Source organism: Salvelinus fontinalis, chromosome 27 (assembly GCF_029448725.1).
Source record: "Salvelinus fontinalis isolate EN_2023a chromosome 27, ASM2944872v1, whole genome shotgun sequence".
In the NCBI taxonomy this organism is placed as follows: Eukaryota; Metazoa; Chordata; class Actinopteri; order Salmoniformes; family Salmonidae; genus Salvelinus; species Salvelinus fontinalis.
Genome location: NC_074691.1, coordinates 38,633,585 through 38,647,001, shown reverse-complemented (window position 1 = coordinate 38,647,001; position 13,417 = coordinate 38,633,585). Strand labels below are relative to the sequence as shown.

General features: G+C 42.3%; 1 protein-coding gene across 2 annotated transcripts in view; it reads right to left on the bottom strand.

Annotated features, from left to right (window-relative positions):
* The window catches only part of syndig1l (synapse differentiation inducing 1-like), a 108,190-nt gene that overhangs the window by 65,156 nt on the left and 29,617 nt on the right, over window positions 1-13,417 (bottom strand). For both annotated transcript variants that reach the window (XM_055885711.1, XM_055885712.1), the window contains exon 2: window positions 12,491-13,136. In XM_055885711.1, coding sequence (XP_055741686.1) covers window positions 12,491-13,009 — 519 coding nt within the window. In that variant the 5' untranslated portion in view covers window positions 13,010-13,136. The remainder of the gene's footprint in view (window positions 1-12,490; window positions 13,137-13,417) is intronic.

Here is a 13,417-nt window from a genome sequence, read left to right as displayed (position 1 = left end):
CTAGAGTCCAATGGCTGAGAGCTTTACACCACTCCAGCTGACGCTTGGCATTGCGTATGGTGATCTTAGGCTGCTTGGCCATGGAAACCCATTTCATGAAGTTCCCGAAAAACAATTATTATACTGACGTTGCTTCCAGAGGCAGTTTGAAACTCGGTAGTGAGTGTTGCAACCGAGGACAGGCAATTTTTACACACTACGAGCTTCAGCACTCGGCAGTCCCGTTCTGTGAGCTTGTGCGGCCTACCACTTAGCGGTCGAGCCGTTGTTGCTCCTAGACGTCACTGAGCTCTTCAGTAAGGCCATTCTGCTGACAATGTTTGTCTATGAAGATTGTATGGCTGTGTGCTCAATTATATACACCTGTCAGCAATGGATGGTGGCTGAAATAGCCTAATCCACTAATTTGAAGAGGTGTCTACATACACTGTATACTGTAGCACTTCCCTTCACTAGCCTTAACAGACCGACTGAAATGTTCCGTACTGGAGGAAAACGTACCTCTAAGATACATCTGGGAATTCTCTGAATGTTTCATAGGAGATCAAGAGATGTTAATGTTGAGATGTTAAGATGTTAATTTGATCACCCTGTTGGAGGAGAAGAGGAACAAAAAACAAAGGTTGTGTATTTTAGGGGTTAAAAAAGCTTCTGAAGTTGGTCATTTCCATTTTAAAATGTAAAACTTGATTTTCACTTTGGAAGAATGTATCAAACCCAACATAAATATCCATGAATTATAATCAACATCATAATTCCCATTTCCTGTTGCTGCAGGATGAATTTCCTGATGTAGCAAACTGGCTCAAATTAAGATCCTACATCTGTGCTGTACATATGGCCACAGGATCAGAATACACCAAACATCCAGGTTCAAAGTAACATTCTGTGGTGTGTGGACCAGCGGCCATATTGGATGTACCATCTGGAAATTGAACATAATCTTACCGACTTCTAGAATCCTTTCTCAGTGTTCTACAGTACATGAACATTCCTTTGAGACACAACCCCATTGGGTGGCCGGTGGGAAAACCATTCTGGAGAAGAATCCCATTCTTCTTTTCATTCTAATTCTGTACATGTGATGCCAGCCAAACATTGGCAAATGCCTTACAGTATGTATTCCAGTCCGTCTCCGGCCATCTCTAGTTTCCTGCTTGGAATAACACATTGCAACCTATTCCCTACAGATGTAGTATCTCAATTTGAGCTAGTTTGCTACAGCCGGAAAAAAAAGTATCCTGCAGCAACAGGAAATGTGAATTATGTTGAATATAATTCATGCAACTTTTTACAGGGGGGTTGATACATTTTTCATTAGGGCAAATCAAGTCTGAAATTTCAAAGTGGAAATTACAACTGTTTATGAAGGTCCTATATCTCTGTACCTAGTGCACTACTTTTGACCATGGCTCTGGATAGGGTGCCATTTGAGACACAGAGATGAAGCTAATGGTAAACTGTCTCATCATCATCTTTACGGAGATTAAAGTAGATCCACTTTAGTGCCCTACTTCCTCCTAAGATAGACACTCATCACGGTGAAAACCATGGCCATCGTGCTCTGATGAGGACCCTTCAACGGAGCAGTTCAGTCTCTTACTAACAGGATGTGTTTCTCTTTTCTCATCCTTTTGTGCTATTTCTTTTAGTCTGTCTGTCTGTCTGTCTGTCTGTCTGTCTGTCTGTTCTCTCTCTCTCGCCTAACAGTGAAATGCTTACTTACGGGTCCTTCCCAACAATGCAGAGAATATATATATATATATATATATATATATATATATATATATATTGAATAATACAAGATTAGAACACAAGCAATAAATACACAATAAGTTACAATAAGTTGGCTATATACACAGGGTATCAGTACCGAGTCAATGTGCAGGGGTATGAGGTAATTGAGGTCGATATGTACATATATGTAGGGATAAAGTGACTAGGCAACAGGACAGATATTAAACAGTAGCAGCAGAGTATGTGATCAAAAGAGTTCGTGCTAAAAGGGTCAATTCAGATAGTTAAATAGTTAACTAATATCTACCATGACTGACTATTTACCAGTCTAATGGTCTGGGGGCTAGAAGCTATTCAGGATCCTTTGGCTTCCAAACTTGGTGCATCGGTACAGCTTGCAGTGTGGTAGCAGAGAGAACAGTCTATGACTTGGGTGGCCGGAGTCTTTGACAATTTTTATTGTCTTCCTCTGACACCGCCTGGTATAGATGTCCTGGATGGCAGGGAGCTTTGCCCTCGGGATGAACTGGGCAATCAACACTAACCTCTGTAGTGCCTTGCGGTCAGATGCCAATTAGTTTCCATACCAGGCGGTGATGCAGCCAGTTAAGATGCTCTCAATGGTGCGGCTGTACAACTTTTTGAGGATCCAAGGAGCCCATGACAAATATTTTCTGCCTCCTGAGGGGGAAGAGGTGCTGTTGTGCCCTCTTCACACCTGAGTTGGTGTATTTGAACAATGATATTTCCTTAGTGATATGGACACCGAGGAACTTGAAGATGTCGACCTGCTCCACTACAGCCCTATCGATGTGGATGGGGGTGTGCTCGGCCTTCCATTTCTTGAATAGAGATCGCATCATCTGTGGATCTGTTGGGGCAGTATGCGAATTGGAGTGGGTCCAAGGTGTCTGGGATGATAATGTTGATGTGAGTCATGACCAGCCTTTCATGGCTACAGAATGTCATGACTACAGATGTTTGTGCTATGGGGCGATAGTCATTAAGACAGGATACCTTGGCGTTATTAAGCACATGGACTATGGTGGTCAGCTTGAAACATGTAGCTTTTACAGACTGGGCCAGGGAGAGGTTGAAAGTGTCAGTGAAGACACTTTCTAGCTGGTAAGCGTGTGCTCTGAGTATATATACTGGTAATCCATCTGGCCCTGCAGCCTTGTGAATGTTGACCTGTTTAACCTGTTTGGGCTGCAGGGGCAGTATTGAGTAGCCAGATAAAAGGTGCCCCTTTCAAAGGGCCTCGTACTCAATTCTTGCTCGTACAATATGCATATTATTATTACTATTGGATAGAAAACACTCTCTAGTTTCTAAAACCGTTTGAATTATATCTGTGAGTCAAACAGAACTCATTTGGCACAAACTTCCTGACCAGGAAGTGGAAAGTCTGAAATCGAGGCTCTGTTCTACTTCCTGCCTATAAATGGGCATGATACGTATTAGTATACATGCACTTCATAGACCTTCCCCTGGATGTCAAGAGGCGGTGAGAGAAGAACTTGAGTGTTTATCTTGGTCTGAAGTGGAATACAAGCTCTTTGTATGACGTGTCCCCCATTTCCTGTTTTCTGGAGAGCGCGAGGAGGTACCTGGATTTGCCTTCTGTTTAGCTGCCGTTATAGGCGACTACTATCTCCGGCTTTGATTTTATTTGATACATGTGACCATATCATCGTAAAGTATGTTTTTTCAATATAGTTTAATCAGATTATTGAAATTTTTTCGGGAGTTTTGCCGTGTTCCGTTCTCTGACTTTGTTGACGATGGAGAGATTCGTGCCACTTGGCTAGTGTGCTTGCTAATTCAAGAGGGAAAATGGACGTTCTAAATCCAAACAACGATTGTTCTTGACAAAGCACCCCTTGTCCAACATTCTGATGGAAGATCAGCAAAAGTAAGAAACATTTTATGATGCTATTTCATATATCTGTCGTACATGTGAACTAGTCGTCGGCGCCCAACTTTTGGGTACTCTAGCTATACCGAAGCTGGATGTCTTAATGAAGTAATTTTTTTAGAATTCTAACACGGCGATTTCATTAAGAACTAATGGATCTATCATTTCCTATACAACATGTATTTTTTAGTTATGTTTATGAATAGCTATTTGGTCAGAATATGTGTGTCAGAAAAAGTGTCAGAAAAATATCCGGACGTTGTGGGAGAAAGTAGCTAAGTTAGCACAATGTGTAACCACTGATTTCAGCTCTAAATATGCACATTTTCGAACAAAACATAAGTGCATGTATAACCTGATGTTATAGGACTGTCATCCGATGAAGAATATCAAGGTTAGTCAAAAATTATATATCTTTTACTGGTTTGTTACGATCGCTAACTTTTACTGCTGAGAAATGGCTTATCTTTCTGGCTATTGTGGTAAGCTAATATAACCCTATATTGTGTTTTCGCTGTAAAACACTTAATAAATTGGAAATATTGGCTGGAATCACAAGATGCCTGTCTTTCATTTGCTGTACACTATGTATTTTTCAGAAATGTTTTATGATAAGTAATTAGGTATTTGACGTTGGTGTCTGTAATTATTATGGCTGCTTTCGGTGCAATTTCTGATTGTAACTGCAATGTAAATTATCATTTATACCTGAAATATGCACACTTTTCGAACAAAACATAGATTTATTGTATAACATGTTATAAGACTGTCATCTGATGAAGTTGTTTGTTGGTTAGTTTGGTTGGTTGGTTCTTGGTTAGTTAGGTTGGCTTTGTGCACGCTACCTGCGCTGTGAAAAATGTCTGTCCTTTTTTGTATTTGGTGGTGAGCTAACATAAATATACGTGCTGTTTTCGCTGTAAAACATTTTAAAAATCGGACATGTTGGCTCGATTCACAAGATGTGTACCTTTCATTTGCTATATTGGACTTGTTAATGTGTGAAAGTTAAATATTTAAAAAATATATATTTTGAATTTCGCGCCCTGCACTTGAGCTGGCTGTTGTCATATTGTGGGCGGCCTCGGGCTTGCAGCCAGAAGAAGTTTTAAAGGTCTTACTTACATCGGCTATGGAGAGAGTGCTCACACAGATGTTCGGAACAGCTGGTGCTCTCATGCATGGTTCAGTGTTGCTTGCGTCGAAGCAAGCATAGAAGGTATATGCAGATGAAGTCGGAAGTTTACATACACCTTAGCCAAATACATTTAAACAACCTTTTTCACAATTCATGACATTTAATGCTAGTAAAAATTCCCTGTCTTAAGTCAGATAGGATCACCACTTTATTTTAAGAATGTGAAATGTCAGAATAAATGTATAGAGAATTATTTAATTCAGCTTTTATTTCTTTCATCACATTCCCAGTGGGTCAGAAGTTTACATACACTCAATTAGTATTTGGTAGCATTGCCTTGGAATTGTTTAACTTGGGTCAAACGTTTTGGGTAGCCTTCCACAAGCTTCCCGCAATAAGTTGGGTGAGTTTTGGCCCATTCCTCCTGACAGAGCTGGTGTAACTGAGTCAGGTTTGTAGGCCTCCTTGCTTGCACACGCTTTTTCAGTTCTGCCTACACATTTTCTATAGGATTGAGGTCAGGGCTTTGTGATGGCCACTCCAATACCTTGACTTTGTTGTCCTTAAGCTATTTTGCCACAACTTTGGAAGTATCCTTGGAGTCATTGTCCATTTGGAAAACTAATTTGCGACCAAGCTTTAACTTCCTGACTGATGTCTTGAGATGTTGCTTCAATATATCCACATAATTTTCCTTTCTCATGATGCCATCTATTTTGTGAAGTGCACCAGTCCCTCCTGCAGCAAAGCACCCCTACAACATGATGCTGCCACCCCCGTGCTTTACAGTTGGGATGGTGTTCTTCGGGTTGCATGCCTCCCCCTTTTTCCTCCAAACATAAGGATGGTCATTACGGCCAAACAGTTATATTTTGGTTTCATCAGACCAGAGGACATTCCTCCAAAAAGTACAATCTTTGTCCCCATGTGCAGTTGCAAACCGTAGTCTGGCTTTTTATGGAGGTTTTGGAGCAGTGGCTTCTTCCTTGCTGAGCGGCCTTTCAGGTTATGTCGATATAGGACTCGTTTTTATTGCTCCCAAGGATGAACCAGACTTGTGAAGGTCTACAATTTATTTCTGACGTCTCCGATTTCTTTTGATTTTGCCATGATGTCAAACAAAGAGGTAGGCTGAGCCGTTGTTGCTCCTAGACGTTTACACTTCACAGTAACAGCACTTACAGTTGACCGGGGCAGTTCTAGCAGGGTATGCGTTTGACGAACTGACTTGTTTGGAGAAGGTGGCATCCTGAGACTGTGCCAAGTTGAAAAATAATAGGAATAATATTGATGATGTCACAAATGTATCACTTGCACAGCTCTTCAAAAACATTGAAATCATGTATTACATTTGAATCACAAGCCCAGAAAACTGAGAAAAATAGTATTCTGTCTCTCAAAAAACGGTGAATTAGATCCTTAATTGACCCCGGTTTTATCCATCCCCCTAACATCCCTCCTTCACCTAGGTGAAATAGAGTAGAGGATGTCAGTACAACAAGGTGAGCCGGTCGTTGATCTACAAACGTGTGGGTAGGAACCCGACAGCGCTGTCTAGACTGTATGCAGAGAGAGAGAATCCCTGCCTAAACTGAAAATATTAATGGTAATCCATGGACTGAATCCGTGACAGACGGATTGACAAATTCAACAACCTGCTTACATTGCCTTCAGGAAGTATGGAGGCCCTTTGACTTATTCCACATTTTCTTATGTTACAGCCTTATTCGAAAAATGAGTAAATAAAACAATTTCCTATGCAATCTAAACACAATACCCCATAATGACAGGTTTTAGAAGAAAAAAAATTATACAAATTAGAAACCTCTTTTTTACATTTTTTTTAGACCCTTTGCTATGAGACTCGAAATTGAGCTCAGGTGCATCCTGTTTCCATTGATCATCATTGAGATGTTTCTACAACTTGATTGGAGACTCTTCCTAGAGCTGGCCGCCACGCCAAACTGAGCAATCGGGGGAGAAGGACCTTGGTCAGGGAGGTGACCAAGAACCCGATGGTCACGCTGACAGAGCTCTAGAGTTCCTCTGTGGAGATGGTAGAACCTTCCAGATGGACAACAATCTCTGTAGCACTCCACCAATCAGGTCTTTATGGTAGAGTGGCCAGAGGGAAGCCAATAAAAGGCACATGACAGCCCGCTTGGAGTTTACCAAAAGGCACCTAAGACCATGAAAACACAAGATTCTCTGGTCTGATGAAACCAAGATTGAACTCTTTGGACTCTTTGGAGGTAGGGACTGGGAGACTAGTCAGGATCGAGGGAAAGATGAACGAAGCAAAGTACAGAGAGATCCTTGATGAAAACCTGCTCCAGAGTGCTCAGGACCTCAGACTGGGGCGAAGGTTCACCTTCTACCAGGACAACGACCCTAAGCTCACAGCCAAGACAATGTAGAGGGGCTTCAGGAAACGTCTCTGAATGTCCTTGAGAGGCCCAACCGGAGCCCGGACTTGAACCAGATCAAAAATCTCTGGAGAGACCTGAAAATAGCTGTGCAGCAACGCTCCCCATCCAACCTGACAGAGTTTGAGAGGATCTGCAGAGAAGAATGGGAGAAACTCCCCAAATACAGGTGTGCCAATCTTGTAGCGTCATACCCAAAAAGACTTGAGGCTGCAATCGCTGCCAAAGATATTTCAACAAAGTACTGAGCAAAGTTCAGTGTGTGTGTGAGAGAGAGATACAGTCAGCCAGTGTGTGAGAGAGCGATACAGTCAGTCAGTGTGTGTGAGAGAGATACAATCAGTCAGTGTGTGTGAGAGAGAGACAATCAGTCAGTGTGTGTGAGAGAGATACAATCAGTCAGTGTGTGTGTGAGAGAGAGAAAGAGAGATACAGTGTTGTGTCTTTGGCTATGCCAGATTAAGTGATATGACATGCTATTCTATAAAATCCCTTCTCCGTAATAACTATTACCTGATCGAGCTAATCATGTAAATGTAATAAACTAGAAAGTCGGGGCAACACGAAATAATATTTATAGAGCTGTTATCTTCTGAATAAACTCTTAAAGACCTAATAATATTTTACATCAATAGCAGTCAATATTAATCGTCACCTTATTTCAGTCTCATCTGAAAGTGGTAAATTCTTGGTTATCTTCACGAACCCTGGCTAACAAGTTGAATCAGCAATACAAAATTGGGTTTAATTATTTATTTACTAAATATCTAACTAATCACACAGAATCACATATACACAGAATGAATCATACCTTGATTACAAATGACGTCATAAAGGAAAACGTCCCTAGTGGGCGGAACAGATATGACAGCTTGTTACACAAAATAAAAGGGCTGGGTTTGAGTGAAAGAGCGGGAAGACTGAGTAACAAAGGGGCGAAGCTGTGCTATCGTAAATACAGTATCTTATGCATTCTAAATTACCGCCTATTTGGAAAAGGAAAATGCAATAAATATTTACTCTGAGCTGCGCTTCGGTAGGTTGGTGGTAGATGGAAGGCCGTGTTGCCCAACCGAGTCCTTTGTCCTTTGAAGAATGTCTCTGCAGGTCAATTGGGTACGTTGTAGTAACGTCGTTGTGTGGTAGACGGGATACTCTGTCTGTCCTATCCTAATATACGTTTGCAGCTGCTGTTGCTAACTCAACGTCTAGGTGGTATCACTTCTATAGTGAATAAGAGTTCAAAGTTCATACCATTCGCAACCAAAGCTCACGCTGATGTTGGCTTAGTTCTGTAGTTGACATGTTAGTCCATTTTAACGCAGAAGCTGCAGACCTCACATCCTTGGAACAGGAGGTTACATTTTCGTCAATGGCTTATAAAGTGGAGGGAGAAAAGGGGTGTGTTTCATAATTTACAACCTATGTCTCTTCACGTGGGCGGGCCACTGAGTCAGGCCTACTTCACTCATGAAAACCCAATTCTCACATTTTAGAAGCTAAAATCCCATTTCATCCCATCACGAATAATTTAATATTCAAACATTTAAATTGAACAACAATTCCATGTGAATCCGATACCTCTGATGTGTAGACTTTCCACAGTAGAGTTTATGTCATTCTATCATTGATGAGAATGTGCCAGATGACAACCGAACTGACATAATATACCTTAAGTACCACCGCATATGTTCAATTGGTCGGATTACCAGAATATAGTTCATTTCCCCCCACCTTTCTGATGTTCCCAGAATCTCTATGTTAACAAAGGGGTTTTCAAATTTCACATCAGTAGGGTAGAGAGAGGGAAAAAGGGGGGAAGAGGTATTTATGACTGTCATAAACCTACCCCCAGGCCAACGTCATGACAGTAGTCAGTCAGTTTGTGTGTGAGAGAGAGAGAGAGAGAGAGAGGGACAGTCAGTCAGTGTGTGTGTGAGAGAGAGAGAGAGAGCGTCAGTCAGTGTGTGTGTGAGAGAGATAGAGAGCGTCAGTCAGTGTGTGTGTGAGAGAGAGAGATACAGTTAGTCAGTGTGTGTGTGTGAGAGAGAGAGAGCGTCAGTCAGTGTGTGTGTGTGAGAGAGAGAGAGTCCCTGTTCTCTGGACTACCAACCCAGTGCTCTGCACTATGGCCAAACCCTAACCAATCCCACTGGTTCCTCCAGCCACCACAATATTTCCTAGAGCTTCAGTGAGTACATCCAATAACACTGCAGGTGCAAGGGACAAACAAATGTCTCATAGACAGACCAAATATCTGTTAAAATAAACTATGGGAGGATGCACCAGAGTGTAGGTATGTCCCTACTTCCTCCTCTACATACTGTCTATCATGATCACATTAATTACAGTAGGGTGATGATCTTACCTCCACCTCTACTCTCTATCATGATCACATTAATTACAGTAGGGTTATGATTTTACCTCCACCTCTACTGTCTATCATGATCACATTAACTACAGTATAGCTCTGGTCTTACCTCCACCTCTACTGTCTATCATGATCACATTAACTACAGTATAGCTCTGGTCTTACCTCCACCTCTACTGTCTATCATGATCACATTAACTACAGTATAGCTCTGGTCTTACCTCCACCTCTACTGTCTATCATGATCACATTACCTACAGTATAGCTCTGGTCTTACCTCCACCTCTACTGTCTATCATGATCACATTACCTACAGTATAGCTCTGGTTTTACCTCCTCCTCTACTCTCTATCATGATCACATTACCTACAGTATAGCTCTGGTCTTACCTCTACTGTCTATCATGATCACATTAACTACAGTATAGCTCTGGTCTTACCTCCACCTCTACTGTCTATCATGATCACATTAACTACAGTATAGCTCTGGTCTTACCTCCTCCTCTACTGTCTATCATGATCAAATTAACTACAGTATAGCTCTGGTCTTACCTCTACCTCTAGTCTCTATCATGATCACATTAACTACAGTATAGCTCTGGTCTTACCTCCACCTCTACTATCTATCATGGTCACATTAACTATAGTATAGCTCTGGTCTTACCTCCTCCTCTACTGTCTATCATGGTCACATTAACTACAGTATAGCTCTGGTCTTACCTCTACCTCTACTGTCTATCATGATCACATTACCTACAGTATAGCTCTGGTCTTACCTCCTCCTCTACTGTCTATCATGATCACATTAACTACAATATAGCTCTGGTCTTACCTCTACCTCTAGTCTCTATCATGATCACATTAACTACAGTATAGCTCTGGTCTTACCTCCACCTCTACTGTCTATCATGGTCACATTACCTACAGTATAGCTCTGGTCTTACCTCCTCCTCTACTGTCTATCATGATCACATTACCTACAGTATAGCTCTGGTCTTACCTCCACCTCTACTGTCTATCATGATCACATTAACTACAGTAGGGTTATGGTCTTACCTCCTCTACTGTCTATCATGATCACATTAACTACAGTACAGCTCTGGTCTTACCTCCTCCTCTACTGTCTATCATGATCACATTAACTACAGTATAGCTCTGGTCTTACCTCCACCTCTACTGTCTATCATGATCACATTAACTACAGTATAGCTCTGGTCTTACCTCCACCTCTACTGTCTATCATGATCACATTAACTACAGTATAGCTCTGGTCTTACCTCCACCTCTACTCTCTATCATGATCACATTACCTACAGTATAGCTCTGGTCTTACCTCATACTCCACTGTCTATCATGATCACATTAACTACAGTATAGCTCTGGTCTTACCTCTACCTCTACTTTCTATCATGATCACATTAACTACAGTATAGCTCTGGTCTTACCTCCTCCTCTACTGTCTATCATGATCACATTAACTACAGTATAGCTCTGGTCTTACCTCCACCTCTACTGTCTATCATGATCACATTAACTACAGTATAGCTCTGGTCTTACCTCTACCTCTACTCTCTATCAAGATCACATTAACTACAGTATAGCTCTGGTCTTACCTCTACCTCTACTCTCTATCATGATCACATTAACTACAGTATAGCTCTGGTCTTACCTCTACCTCTCCTCTCTATCATGATCACATTAACTACAGTATAGCTCTGGTCTTACCTCTACCTCTACTCTCTATCATGATCACATTAACTACAGTATAGCTCTGGTCTTACCTCCACCTCTACTGTCTATCATGATCACATTAACTACAGTATAGCTCTGGTCTTACCTCCTCCTCTACTGTCTATCATGATCACATTAACTACAGTATAGCTCTGGTCTTACCTCCTCCTCTACTGTCTATCATGATCACATTAACTACAGTATAGCTCTGGTCTTACCTCCACCTCTACTCTCTATCATGATCACATTACCTACAGTATAGCTCTGGTCTTACCTCCTCCTCTACTGTCTATCATGATCACATTAACTACAGTATAGCTCTGGTCTTACCTCCACCTCTACTCTCTATCATGATCACATTACCTACAGTATAGCTCTGGTCTTACCTCCACCTCTACTCTCTATCATGATCACATTACCTACAGTATAGCTCTGGTCTTACCTCTACCTCTACTTTCTATCATGATCACATTAACTACAGTATAGCTCTGGTCTTACCTCCTCCTCTACTGTCTATCATGATCACATTAACTACAGTATAGCTCTGGTCTTACCTCCTCCTCTACTGTCTATCATGATCACATTAACTACAGTATAGCTCTGGTCTTACCTCCACCTCTACTCTCTATCATGATCACATTACCTACAGTATAGCTCTGGTCTTACCTCCACCTCTACTGTCTATCATGATCACGTTAACTACAGTATAGCTCTGGTCTTACCTCCTCCTCTACTGTCTATCATGATCACATTACCTACAGTATAGCTCTGGTCTTACCTCCTCCTCTACTGTCTATCATGATCACATTAACTACAGTATAGCTCTGGTCTTACCTCCACCTCTACTCTCTATCATGATCACATTACCTACAGTATAGCTCTGGTCTTACCTCCACCTCTACTGTCTATCATGATCACGTTAACTACAGTATAGCTCTGGTCTTACCTCCTCCTCTACTGTCTATCATGATCACATTACCTACAGTATAGCTCTGGTCTTACCTCCTCCTCTACTGTCTATCATGATCACATTAACTACAGTATAGCTCTGGTCTTACCTCCACCTCTACTCTCTATCATGATCACATTACCTACAGTATAGCTCTGGTCTTACCTCCACCTCTACTGTCTATCATGATCACATTACCTACAGTACAGCTCTGGTCTTACCTCATACTCTACATACTCCTCCTCCTCCACCTCATAGGAGACAGTCTGTATCTTCACGTTGTCTCCGTCCTCTAGCAGCTTGGCCTGAGGGTCCTCTGTGCTTCCGGGGGTCTCCACTGCTACAGACGCCTCCCTCTCCTTCTCCTTCTTCTCTGTGAAGGTAGTCTCGCAGCACTCGCTCTTATAATCCTTGGCCTTGACGCCGCCGCCGCCTCCCCCTTCCTCCTTGTACAGGATGAAGTTAGGCCTGTAGAAGGCCTCGACGGCCAGATGGAGGGAGGTGGCGTCCAGGAGTTGTTGAGCTTTCATTTTGCCGTTGCTGTTGTTTTGTCCCACGTGGGCCACCGTACCGTTGTTAGTGTTACCTCCTCCACCTCCTCCTCCGTTCCCGCCGGTTACGAAGTAGTTGATAATATTCTCCTGGTACTGGTTGTTAGGGAAGTCGCCCCCGTAACCGTTGACGACGTGCTTGCTGTTCTTGTCCAAGAGCGGGTTCTGGAGCTCGCTCAGGCTTTCCATGGCAACGAGGTGTCAGGGGGTCAGTGGGAGTGGCTTAACAGGACCTCACGGAAGGAGAGAGGGATGGAGGGAGGGAGGGAGAAGAGAGGGAGGTGACAGCTACTGATGTTGCTCAACGGGAAGAGAGCTGCAGAGAGGAGAGGATAAGAGAGAGAATGGGGAGGAGAGGGAGGAGAGGAGAGGATAAGAGAGAGAGTGGGGAGGAGACGAGAGTTAGTAAACAGTTTGATCAGGGTTTTTTTTTCGTCTCAGTGAAACTGGTGTAAACACATACTGGGCTAGAGAGAGACAACACTGCATTTTAACACTTTCACAAGAATATATTCAAAATGTTAGACATCTATCCAACATCCACCACAAGTTCTCCCAACACGTTGTACTGTTTTCATTACAGGTTGCCTGCTCTCC